Source organism: Panthera leo, chromosome D4 (assembly GCF_018350215.1).
Source record: "Panthera leo isolate Ple1 chromosome D4, P.leo_Ple1_pat1.1, whole genome shotgun sequence".
Classification (NCBI taxonomy): Eukaryota; Metazoa; Chordata; class Mammalia; order Carnivora; family Felidae; genus Panthera; species Panthera leo.
The window spans coordinates 14,168,174-14,181,682 of NC_056691.1; the positions used below are offsets into that span (position 1 = coordinate 14,168,174).

The 13,509-nt window shown below is 43.3% G+C and overlaps 1 protein-coding gene across 2 annotated transcripts in view; it reads right to left on the reverse strand.

The window, feature by feature from the left end:
- The window catches only part of CEMIP2 (cell migration inducing hyaluronidase 2), an 85,180-nt gene that overhangs the window by 48,276 nt on the left and 23,395 nt on the right, over nt 1-13,509 (reverse strand). For both annotated transcript variants that reach the window (XM_042914119.1, XM_042914118.1), the window contains exons 3-5: nt 11,350-11,490; nt 10,329-10,890; nt 4,457-4,626 (exon numbers count right to left, since the gene is read on the reverse strand). In XM_042914119.1, the coding sequence (XP_042770053.1) occupies nt 4,457-4,626; nt 10,329-10,890; nt 11,350-11,490 (873 nt within the window). The remainder of the gene's footprint in view (nt 1-4,456; nt 4,627-10,328; nt 10,891-11,349; nt 11,491-13,509) is intronic.

Consider the following 13,509-nt stretch of genomic DNA (forward strand, 5'->3'; position numbering starts at 1 on the left):
AAGTAACCTCCACCCAACGTGGGGCTCGAACTCACAAGCCCAAGATCAAGAGCCACAAGCTCAACCGACTGAGCCAGTCAGGTGCCCCGAGATCAGACTAATCTTTAAAGACTTCCCAAACATCCTTGCTGGAAGCAACCTCTTTCTCCAGTATCCTTATTCTAGTGCTCCCTCTGGTGTTATCCATACCTTTCCAATGGAAGAATAGCTCCCTTCTTTGGAAGCTACATCTGTGAAGGCAGCAGAGTCCGTCCACCTGTGTATTCACTCCTCTTGCAAACTCAAAGATTTTTGCTGAAGGGATGAACATTCCCACTATGACCTGCAATGTCCCCCAGAGGTCACATGATAGATCCCCTGTCCAACTTGGCTCCTTCCCTGTGACTATATCAACTATGCAGTCTACACAACCCAGGGACTACTAATCACTGATCTCTCCTAATACCTCCTTTTAAAACTCAAACTTGATTCCCAATTACGCAGACAAAACCTGAAAAGTTGATCCAACATCTTAACTTACTCTTTTACATGCAACCAAGTGTAGAAGCATTTCCTGGCTCTAAAGCATCTGTGATAAAATCTGCCACAAACCAAAGGTCGATTTAATGCAAATGTATACACACTAGATGCAAGCCACTTCATGCGACTGGTGGAGAAGGAAAAACAGCGCATCGCAAAGGTATCTGTGCACTCGTATCTGTACTCCACAACCATCCTTCCAGTTAACCACAACACTATTCGGGGGCTACTTTAAGATACTGACACCATGGGTCAATGACAGGAGTGAAGAAACACATTTATTTACTCAAGTTAGAGGAATCAAAAAGAGGGACATTCGGGCAGGGCACAAGGAATACTACAGACATCCTTACAATCTTGAGCCAGCTCTCCTGATAGAACCTGGCCGTAACAAGTCTTAGATTCTGTTCCTTGAGATGCCAACATACCATGCATTTGTTTTTGCAAAGTACCAAAAGAAAAGTACCTTAAAAAATGTAAAGTGGCTTTCTTTTTTATGTGTTTCTTGCATCCAGATACTAAAGCCTATAAAGTAATTTGGTCTAAATAAAAATAGTAATAATGACTCTAATAACAACAGCCGATAGTCGCTGGGACTTCACTCGCATAATAAATAACCTTTTATTGGGGCGCCTGGGTGGCTCAGTTGGTTAAGCATCTGACTTTAGCTTGGGTCAAGATCTCGTGGTCTGTGAGTTCGAGCCCTGGATCATGCTCTGTGCTGACAGCTCAGAGCCTGGAGCCTGCTTAGGATTCTGTGTCTCCCTCTCTCTGACCCTCCCCCATCACACTCTGTTTCTCTCTCTCAAAAATAAGTAAACATTTAAAAAATTATTAAAAAAAAAACCTTTCATCAAAACAACTTTGAGAGGGGTAGCTGGCTGACTCAGTCAATACAGCATGTAACTCCTGATCAGAGTCATGAGTTCAAGCCCACATTGGGCATAGAGCCTACTTGAAAAAAATTAAAAATAAAAATAAACAACTTTGAGAGGCAGAAACCATTTTGTGTACTAAAGATGAAGAAATCTGAAAGAAGTCAGGGAGTCTGGAGAACAGCTAAAAAAAATGGTACAGCCCACAAATGAATGCTCATTTAACTCCAGAGTCCAGTTTCCTAACTTCTTTATTATTCTGCCTTTCCAAGAATCCCAACAGGCAGGGTAAACACAAAGACAATCAAGAAGCTCAACAACAATGATTATCACTGACCAAATTTTCAGATTTTACCCCCAAAAATTTACCTAAAAAACAACTAAGAAACATTAACTTTTTTCACACAAAATTTTAAAAAATGCTTTCTAAAAAAGAGGCCTGTTAGACAAATCCATTTCAACTTAAAAGATCATTAGAATTTGTTTTTAAAGAAAAAAGTCAGAAAGTTAGATGGGAAAGATCTGCATTATTCAATAATTTCTCACTTTTTCCTAGCTTTAGATGAAAATCCTGCCTAAGATTTCCTCCCATTAACACGAGTGAATTGGAAATAAGGGAGGAAATATGCTCATCCTTCTTGCTTCCTGGAGAGAATTTCCACCTCTTCCAGAAAGTAAGAGTCATTGCAAACACGGGCCTCAATATCCTACGATAGCTAGAATGTACCCTCTTCCAGAAATGAGTAGTCACTGAGAATGTGGAAACGAAAACAAAATTTTCCACAGAGGAAATGTTGACTCGAGGTTTGTCAGTAATTATCCTCTGCATGAACTCTCACTGGAAGCGTTTCCACTAAACCCTTCATGCAGGTTCAAATTCTTGCTAAGAAATGCTTCTCATCCACCTATGCTTTTTGCCGGAGGCAACCATGATGGGGTAGAAAGCAGTAGTCTTGGGGAACCTGGGTGGCTCAGTCGGTTAAGCATCTGACTCTTGGTTTGAGCTCAGGTCATGATCTCATGGTTTGTGGAATCAAGCCCCACATCGGGCTCCATGCTGACAGTGGGGAGCCCGCTTGGGATCCCTCTCTCCCTCTCTCCCTCTCTCTGCCCCTCCCCACTCTCTCTCTCTGTCTTGAAATAAATAAATAAGCTTAAAAAAGAAAAAGAAAAGTAGTCTTGGAGGCAGAAAGCTGAGGCTCGATTCTTGCATCATCATCCGTAACAGCTACCATTTCCTCACCCCAGACCCGGAAGGCCGCTTAGAAGCAACAGTCAAAGTCTCTGTTACATACCAGGAACTCTATTTACCTGTTTATTTTAGAGCAAAAGACTTTCTCCCTTTAATTACAAAGATACAAGATACATGGTTATAACCCAAGTCATGTATGGATTGCCGTTAAAAGAGCTAAAACCGTATGCTAACTATGCACGCTGTGCGAAGAACTTCACATCCTTCACATCGTGATATTCACAGCGGCCCTATGTGGTCGTTTCTCTTATTATCCCCACTTTTGAGATGAGGAAACCGAAGATTAGGAAGTTAAAGTCACACAATAAGGGAAAGAGCTGGATGATGAACCCAGGCATTCTGTCTGCAGAAATCCATCTAAGTAAACATTTTGCTACATTGCTGCTTGAAACAGAGGCGTGAGCCCTAAAATAAACCTTTATGGGTAATAATGCACTTCTGAATTACTCATGTCATGTTAATTTCGGCATACTATTTGGTTGGAAAAGAAAGGCGGAGGGCAAGTACAAGAGGCTGCCAATCCATACTGGGCGCCAAAAAATCTGGCAGCGACATAGGTAAGTAAACACCCTTTTTTTTTTTAATGTTTACTTTTGAGGGACAGACGGGGGGGAGGGGAGACACTGAATCCGAAGCAGGCTCCAGGCTCTGAGCTGTCAGCACAGAGTCGGACACAGGGCTTGAACTCGCAAACCGGGAGATCATGACCTGGGCCAAAGTCAAACACTCAACCGACTGAGCCACCCAGGAGCCCCAGTAAATAAACATCCTTAAAGAAACAAGTCAGGAGTACCCAAAACACCCAGTGCTAGGCATTATTTAATAAATTATACTTCTTCTAAAAGGTGGATTCAAATATAAATCATGTTAAAGAAAATGTAAAGACTTAAGATAACTGAATAAAATGTTATTTAAAGAGAGGGAAACAGGTTAAAACAAAATGAACACTAGAGAAGAAAATGTATACAAGATAAAAATTACTAGATTATGTGCACAAAAATAATCATCTCTGAATGACAGAATTAAAGCTTAATTTTTACTTTGTACTTTTCTGTGTTTTCTGATCTATTTGTAAGACATACGTATTAGTTGGATCAAGGAATAACTGCTAAGGAAACGGGAGGTTTGTTTGTACAGCCTGTGTCTAAAAGTAATATTTGTTGACATGTCTACATGAAGAGAAGATCCAAAGTACAAAATCACATTCACTGTCACAGAGCACAACCGAAGGCAGCTCACCCTGTCACATTTAGATTGGTCCAACTGGTACCAAATCCAGGAGACAAATCCATTTCTTTTTGTTTGTTTGTTTTTAATGTTTACTTATTTATACTTATTTATTTATTTTGAGAGAGAGAGAGAGAGAGAGAGAGAGAGAGGGAGAGGCAGAGAGCGAAGAAGAGAGAGAATCCCAAGCAGGCTCCGCACTGTCAGTGCAGAGCCCAACATGGGGCTCGATCTCATAAACCGTGGGATCATGACTTGAGCTGAAATCAAGACTTTGGACGCTAACTGACTGAGTCACCCAGGCGCCCCAACAAATCCATTTCCAATGGTTAACCACACCTTATGACTCAAGAATCAAGAACAAAGTCCAGGTGGGAGTGGAGCACTAGAACAGGGCGTTCTCCCATCCAGCGAGAACTCTTGAGTTCTTGATCAAACACAGTAGGGAAACCATAGGTTTCATCTTCAGTCAGTTGAGAAACCTAATCAGACTGTCCTTCGAATACAATACCACCCAAAAACCAAACCCAAACAGTCTTTCACAATACTTACCAATGTCTTAGTCTAAACTGTACTTGCTTACCTTCGATCCATTCACTGTAAGCCGTCACAGTGAACTTCTGACCATCCACAGTATAAAATTCTCTTTGGGCAAGAGCCTTCCCTCCACTGCTGTGATTTTCATAGTTCCTCACAGATTCATTGCAAGAAGCACTTCCACCATCAATGACACCAACCAAAGCCCATGCTTGCCTAGAAGGAAAAACACCATGAGCCTTATTTGTCATGGTACCAGTCCAGATCCCTGACACACGTGTTATGTCAGGTGCTGCTAAATGCTTGTATTTCATTTGTATCAATCCCTCTACTTCTTTTACCATGAGGTTGTAAGTCTAAACCTTGACTGAAGTAACCGACTTCACAGAAGGAAATGCACCTGGACTTTAAATCCTTGTTTGTCTAGCTCTGTAACAGGTGAAATACCAACGACTGGCACTAAGATTAATCACTGTCTTCCCTCCTCAATACACACCCATTTGACACATCATTCTGGGCACAAACCCATGTATTTCCCTTCTTTTAAAATGTGTATTGCAGGCACCCTGATATTTATCGCAGCATTATCTACGACAGCCATATTACAGAAACAGACCAGCTGTCTAATGACTGATGAATGGATAAAGATTTGGTATATATATATATGTACACACACACACACACACAAACACACAATGGAATATTACTCAGTCATTAAAAAGAATGAAATTTTGGCATTTGCAATGACACGGATGGAGCTAGAGAGTATTTTTTAAAGAGTTTTGTTTGCTTATTTATTTATTTTTATTTTTTAGAGAGAGAGTGTGCACACGCGTGAGCAGGGGAGAGGGGCAGAAGGAGAGACAGAATCTTAAGTAGGCTCCGCACTCAGCGCAGAGCCCAACACTGGGCTCAATTGGACAACCTTGGGACCATGATCTGGGCCAAAATCAAAAGTGGGACACTCAACCAATTGAACTCTAGATGCCCCTAGAGAGTATTACGCTAAGTGAAATAAGTCAGTTAAAGAAAGACAAATATCATATGATTTCACTCATATGTGGAATTTGAAAAACAAAACGAACATAGGGGAAAAACTAGAGAGAGGCACGCCAAGAGACAGACTCTTAACTACCGAGAATGAACTGATGATTACCAGAGGGAGGTGGGTGGGGGGATGAGTGAAATCAATGATTGGGGTTAAACAGCACACTTACGGTGATGAGCGCTGCTGGGTAATGTATGGAAGTGCAGAATCACTATATTGTGCACCTGAAGCTAATATTACACTGAATGTTAACTAACTGGAATTTAAATGAAAACTTCAAAAAGACAGAAAAGAAAAATGAACAATAAAATGAGTATCGCCTGCTGTCTTTTGAACTCTCGGCAATGTTCTCAAATCTGGCTGCATAATAGAGGCACCTGGGAGATTTAGGAGTCCATCCGTGCTCAGACCCAGCCCAGACTGATGACATCATCATCTCTCCAGGTGGGGCGTGGCCTTATTAGGTTTGTTAAAGTTTCCCAGGCGACTGGGATGTGCAACCAGACTTGAGAAACACTAAGTTGGAGAGTGGTTCTCACACTTTGATGTGCATCAGAACACCCAGAGTGTGTCAAACCAGATTGCCAGGCCCCACTCTCAGATTGCTTGGGGTTGGGCCAGAGCATTTGCATGGAAGCAGGCTCTGAGCTGACAGCAGGGAGCCTGATGGAGGGCTCAAATTCATGAACCATGAGATCATGACCTGAGCCAAAGCCAGAAGCTCTACTGACTGAGCCACCCGGGCATCCCTCAAGAATTTGCATTTCTATCAAGTGCCAAGGTGATGTTAAAGCTGCTGGTCTGGGGACCACATTGGGAACCCCTGAGTTAGTCACCAACCCTGACTGCACATCAAATGCCTGGCGGGGAGTAGGGGGTGGGGGGGCCCATCCTTCAGAGATTCTGATGTAAAAATTTCTAGGTGGGCCCTGGGCATGGGATTTTTAAAAATTTCAGGAGTGCAGGGGCCCCTGGGTGGCTCAGTGAGTTGGGCGTCCGACTTTGGCTCAGGTCATGATCTCACAGCTTGTGGGTTCAAGCCCCGCGATGGGCTCTGTGCTCACAGCTCAGAGCCTGGAGCCTGCTCCGGATTCTGTCTCCCAATCTCTCTGCCCCTCCCCTACTCACACTTGTCTCTCTCTCCTTTAAAAATGAATAAACATTTCAAATTTTTTTAATGTTTATTTATTATTTTTGAGAGACAAAGACACAGAGCATGAGCAGGAGAGAACCAGAGAGAGAGGGAGACACAGAATCCGAAGCAGGCTCCAGGCCCTTGAGCTGTCAGCACAGAGCCCGATGCAGGGCTCAAAGTCACAAACCTTGAGATCATGACCTGAGCCGAAGTCGGATGTTTAATTGATGAGCCACCCAGGTGCCCCTTAAACATTTAAAAATTAAAAATAAAAATCTCAGGAGTGCAAAACTGAGAACCAATAGGTTACTGGTGTCTTAATAGGCTTAAATCCAAGTTGTATAATCACTCTCCAACAGATTTACATTTTTACATCTCTTTGTTGAAAGCAACTGTGTTTGAAAATTCCATTTAATTTCATTTTGTTTCTGTAATAAACATTCCAGGGACTTGCTCAGACTTGTGGCCAAAATAAAAAAAGAACAAAGACAAAAAGCCAAAAAATGTGCCTTAAGACTCCAGGTTTAAAACACAGAAAGAAAAATGTCAATTTCCTACTCTGGGGGCCGGGGGGTGAAAATTGTGTGTGTGTGTGTGTGCGTGTGTGTGTGTGTGTGTGTGTGTGTGGAATGTAATCTATGTCAGACAGATGGCTGGATACTCACAGATAAAAGTCAACCAAAGCATGCCTACATCCTTATAAATTCCACACCTGCCCTGGCATGGATTAGCTACTTTTCAGCTGACTATGCTTTATAGCTCTATTTATATTCCTTGACACTGCACAAGGAATCAAATGCAGAATGTTTCAATTTATTATCTCCTATGTGAGAGGAAAGGAGAAGAAATATCAGAGACTCCCTTTATTCACCAGAACTGCCTCAGCAACTATAAAACAATGCTCTATTCTACTGACATTATCTCCAAAACACTCCTACTTCCCTCCTCCACTTGAGGAAAATTTCAGCGCACCAGAACATTATCTTCAAAGGCGTATGCTTATGTGCATTGGAGATAATGTCAAAGCAATGGAACACTGGCAAAGGATCACAACCCAAATCCCTCTGTCAAATCAGCAGCACTATTTTAAGGGGAATTTAGAAACCAGGAGGGAAAGGAAACAAAAAAAGGTCAAATGCAATATTCATAGCTAATGACCACACAAATCCAGAGAAACAATGGAGTAAAGAAACAGAAGTCGTCATCCTGGCATTAATGGGTAATGAAACAAGCAGGTGTCTAACTTTGCAAAAGATCATGTTTCCACTGCTAGGTCTAGAAGTTACAGAAATATATACACATGGGTTTCAAGAGATGGATAAAAGAACATTTGGAGAAGCACTTTTTATCGCAGAGGTTCAAAGTGGAAAACCTCCCAGATGTCCAGCAGTGAATACACTGTAGTACAGGCATACATAACACTCAGGAACATAGAGTTGAGCAAAGAAGCCAGATGCAGAAGATGATACATTGTCTGCTTGCATTTGTATGAAGTCCAGGGGCACCTAGGTGGCTCAGTCCGTTGAGTGTCTGACTCTTGACTTTGGCTCAGGTCACGATCTCACGGTTCGTCGGATTGAGCCCAGCATCGGGCTCTGCACTAACATCTCGGAACCTGCTTGGGATTCTCTGTCTCTTCTCTCTGCCCTCCCCTGCTCTCTCTCTTTCTCTCCATCTCTCAAAATAAATAAACAAATTTAAAAATATATATATTGGGGCATTTGGGTGGCTCAGTCAATTGGGCATACGACTTCAGCTTGGGTCATGATCTCATGGTTTGTGGGTCCGAGGCCCAGGCTGGGCTCTGTGCTGACAGCTCAGAGCCTGGAGCCTGCTTCCGATTCTGTGTCTCCTCTCTCTGCCCCTCCCCTGCTCATGCTCTGTGTCTCTCTCTCTCTCAGAAATAAATAAGCATTAAAAAAATTTTTTTTAATATATATTATATGAAGCCCAGAAAGAGGCAAACCTAAACTTTCATATTCTCCACAAATTCAGATGCATGGTGACCTTTGGTGAACAGAGAGAGTGATTGGTGAAAAGGAGGAAACAGCAAGGGCACTGCCAGGCCACTGGCAGTTGTTCTATTTCTGACCTGGTGGGTGGCTATCCAGGTATCACATTGTGATAAGTCATTAAACTCTGCATTCCTGTTTTTTGGCACTTTTCTGCATGTGTATTATATTTAAAATCATAATTTTTTAAAAAACCTGTCTCCTGCTCTTCTCCACCTCCCACTGCCTACACAGCATCCTCCTACACTCCTCTCAGGTGTCTCACCTTTGGGAAGCCTCCCCAGATTCCCCAGGCCGATCTGGGGGCTCCCTCTATTTTACGCTCCCGTTACAGCCTGTCAGCAAGGGTCTCACTGTCTAGTTTGGTGTGTTTCTCCACCGGATTGAACAAGGGCTCTGAGGCTGTGTTCTTTCATCTAAGCACCTGTGGGTACCCAGTACTCGGCATCTCAATATTCCCTGGGTGAATAAAAGGGATTTAAAAAGCATTACAGGGGCACCAGGGATGCTGGGGTTGAGCATTCGACTCTTCATATCGGCTCAGGTCATGATCCCAGGGTCACAGGATCAAGCCCCACACCAGGCACTGCTCTGGGCACGGAGTCTGCTTGGGATTCTCTCTGCCCCTATCCCGCTCACGCACGCTCACTTTCTCTCTCTCAAAAATAAACTGACGGTTGATGGGGGGGTGGAAGGGAGGGGAAAGTGGGTGATGGGTATTGAGGAGGGCACCTGTGGGGATGAGCACTGGGTGTCGTATGGAAACCAATTTGACAATAAAATTCATATTTAAATAAATAAATAAGCATTAAGTTGTTTTTAAAAAGCATTACACACACTTTTCTTCTTTAATTTCGTCTTCTTTAACTTTCTCTAGAAATTCTACAGATAATATCCCATTCCAACACCCAATCAAAGGAAAATAATAACTGTATCACTCAACCATCCAAGGAAAAAATAACCAGATCATGTCAACATGTGAGTTTTAAAGTCTTCTTAACTTTTCACAGCAGATACTCTCCAACTTCACTAAGAACAGTAAGCAGGATTAAAACTTCCGTTTTTTGAATTGAAAGCGGAGCCAGCTACTTCCCCCAGACTCAGGGCTGCGTTAGGAAGTCACGGTAACCAGAGCACGGCACGAGAGCCATCGGCAGGAGAAATGAATCCTGCTCACGGATGGGCTTCCAGGCCCCTCCAGCTTGTCGCTCCCTCACACGTGCCAGGGCTCCACAGGCCTGCGCCAATCAAGCCGACGGACTCAAACCAGCGTGCAGAGGAGTCCAGAAAAAGAAACAGAAAACCGTGCGTGTTCCACAGGCTTTTCAGATAACTTTCACACCTCAGCGTGGGATCGGGGCCCCAACGAGCCTGTTTCATGTGGTTTTCAAAAGGTAACGAAAGAGGGAAGTAAACTGGCCTTGAACTGCCTGCCAAGTTCTCAGTACCACATTTCCGTACCTAACTTTTCACAAGCCTAGTGCTACAGTTCACAAAGTGCTTCGTAAACCAAAGCCAAGAAGAGAGCTTTGCTAACCAGCGTCCCGTCCTCCATCCCGTCGTTTCACAGCACGAGGTAACCAGACCTGGAAACGGTAGCTGCCATTCTGACGACTGGAGACAGTCTATGGAGCGATGTGTCCCTTTCTCCAGCCCCCTCTCCTGTCACACAGATAACAGACTCAAACGCATAGCTGGGAGGGAAAGTAAAAGGTATGCCCACCTGTAGCCCAGTCCCTGGATGAGCTTACTTCCCAGCCGGTCCTGGATCATTTGTATGGTTCCTTGTAAGAGGCTCTTGGCTGCCGAATCTCCAACGGCGATAGCAACAATCCGGCCTGGATCCTGGATTCTCAGAAGTTCCTGAAGCCGTCTACTCTCATTGTGGTATTCGTGGGTATCAAACTTCTCACTTTCCAAAATTTTGGCCGTGTCTTGGTCGATGATCCTCACATTGAGGCCTCTAGAAAAGTCCTTTTCAAAGGCATACGACCCAAAGGTCAAGCCCGAGGAATGCAGAGTTCTCGCCAACAACGTCCACGATACTGTCTGCGCCCCGTGGATCTCCAGTGTCCCGCCAGCTTCCACACCAATAAATTTTTTGCCAAATGTTGGCATACTTTCACCTTCATCTGACTTGCCATACAAGGCAATTGTCGCTTTGGATTTATAGCGGCATTTTTCTGCTCCAATATGAAGCGCCCCACCATCCTTGATCAGGATGTAACGAGTCCTCAAAGTAATATTTCTGGATCCATCTTTATCATCCCCAAATACAAGCAATCCTGCAAGGAACAACACTAGTGTAAGCCAACCTCTGAAACATCTCTCTGGGATACAGAGAAATAGAGTTTACTTTAAGGCAGTTACTGCAGGATTAGGAAAACTCTTCTGCAATTGAGTTGGGGAAAAAAATTCATTACGAGTCTGTTTAGAAAATTAAGCCTGTTTTGGGGTACCCGGGTGGCTCAGTCAGCTGAGCGTCCGACTTCGGCTCAGGTCATGATCTCGCGGTCTGTGAGTTTGAGCCCCGCATCGGGCTCTCTGCTGACAGCTCAGAGCCTGGAGCCTGCTTCCGATTCTGTGTCTCCCTCTCTCTCTGTCGTCCCCCTGCCCCCCCCCCCCCCCCCCAGCTCATGCTCTGTCTCTCTCTCTGTGTCAAAAATAAACATTTAAAAAAAAATTTAAAAACATCAAAGGAAGGGGTAACCTCACGGCTACCATAGGCAGGGACCTTTCTTTACCTCCATCCTGAATGACTACAGAATTCACCGTGGCATCTGACGTCAGACGGAACATATCTCCCTCCTTGATAACAACTTGCTTGGCAGAGTCTTGTCCTGGATCCCAGTTCCTGAGACGTGGGTTTTGATCTGGGCAATTCTCTACAAGCAATGCAACATCAGTAGCCATCAATGGAACAAAATTCACGAATGCTTTTAGCCAGATCCAAGTTCTACTATCATTTACGGCAATTTGCAAGGGATGGGCGGACCTGTTTTAACTTCCTGCTGTAAGGATGGAAATCCCATCCCGTTTCACCCAGCAGATATGTCAAAGCCTCTACTTCAACACCTTCAAAAAGTTTCACCATGAAACTAAGTCACTATCATCTGGTTTGGGTCAAACTCTACAAGGTAAACAAGGAGTTCCTTGAATCATCGACTCTGGAAATAAATGAACAATACAAAACAAAACTGTGAATTGCTCTCAGACCTACACTAGGAAGGTGTTTTAGAAAACCAGTATTCACAACATACTGGTAAGTAAAAATTGGAAACTGCTAATACGTCTACCAGGTCCTCCCAAGTTCCCTGTGCACAGTGAAGCATAGCATAGGCGATAAAAGCACCTCTATCACCCCAGAGGCAGCAGCTAATACCAGCTATCTTCAGACATGTGCGCTTTCCCAATGAAACTGCCAGAGGCAGACGGCCAAAGACATGACTTCTCATTTTCAGAGATGAGGAAACTACAGATCAGAGAAGTCAAATCCAAGATGACTCAGCAAGTTGAGTGATATTCAAGTTCCCCCTTAAGAAAGAAATGAGGTTTACTGGACATGCTGTGTTTCTTTACTAAATTAGAATGTGACTCTTGAATCGGCGACGAGGAAAACATGAAAGCATTGCAACAGCTATTTAATGCAAGAGACCTTCAGCTGCTGCTATAATTTGGAAGAAGGGGGAGGGAGGGGCAGGAATCACACTGGTTTCGATCAACTAATGACCACATATTTACTGAGGATCAACGTGTTCACTTTGTACTAGCTATTGTAAAATTTATAAAGCATAGAATGAACTCTATTAAGCATAGAATGAACTGCAAAGGTTATACTCTACTAGGAGAAAAGTCACCAGGTAGGAAATAACTCCATATTGAACAATGTGGTACTCACTTGATGTGCCAATGAGCTCAGAGGGGTCGGCTGGAATAACTGAGGCAGTTATTCCAATGGAACACAGGGACACTAGACCTGGACCCCCAAAGGGCAGACAGTACTTAAATAAGAGGAGCACGAAGGTGGGAGAAGCAAGCACCCCTTGCTGTCCAAGTCCATTGGCTGCTCAGTTAAAAGAGCCCACGTTTAAACTCAAAGTAGAGACAGGCAAGGAAGGTGTACTTGGGAATCGTATGAAAGTGGAAGGTGCATGTTGGGAAATAACATGAGAAAAGCCTGAGGAAGCATGAGGAAAAGTAGACAGGCTGAGTGCAGCATGAAGACATTATTTTTTATAGAAAGAAAATTCTGATTCCTCGTTTTTGAATTACACAACACTCAGGGCAAACATCTTATTTCTAAGCACTGGGGTTGACCTAGGCTTACGCTTTCTCTTTGACAGTAACTCCTGCAGTTACAATTAGCCTCGCTGGTTAAGACCTTGGCAATTAACCATTAAGTCCTTGGCAATTTCTCATGGAATTTTTCTCAGAGAAGTTTCATAATCACCAATATTTAATTCAGATAAATCAGTCATCATCACTATTATACTAGAAATAATCCTTAAATGTCTCTTTCCATTAAGAAAACAAGAACTCTCTTGGGAATGCAAACTGGTGCAGCCACTCTGGAAAACAGTATGGAGGTTCCTCAAAAAACTAAAAATAGAACTACCCTACGACCCAGCAATTGCACTACTAGGCATTTATCCATGGAATACAGGTGTGCTATTTCGAAGGGACACATGCACCCCGATGTTTATAGCAGCACTATCGACAATAGCCAAAGTATGGAAAGAGCCCAAATGTCCATCGATGGATGAATGGATAAAGAAAATGTGGTATATATATATACAATGGAGTATTACTCGGCAATCAAAAAGAATGAAATTTTGCCATTTGCAGCTACGTAGAATGGAACTGGAAGGTATTATGCTAAGTGAAATTAGTCAGTCAGAGAAAGA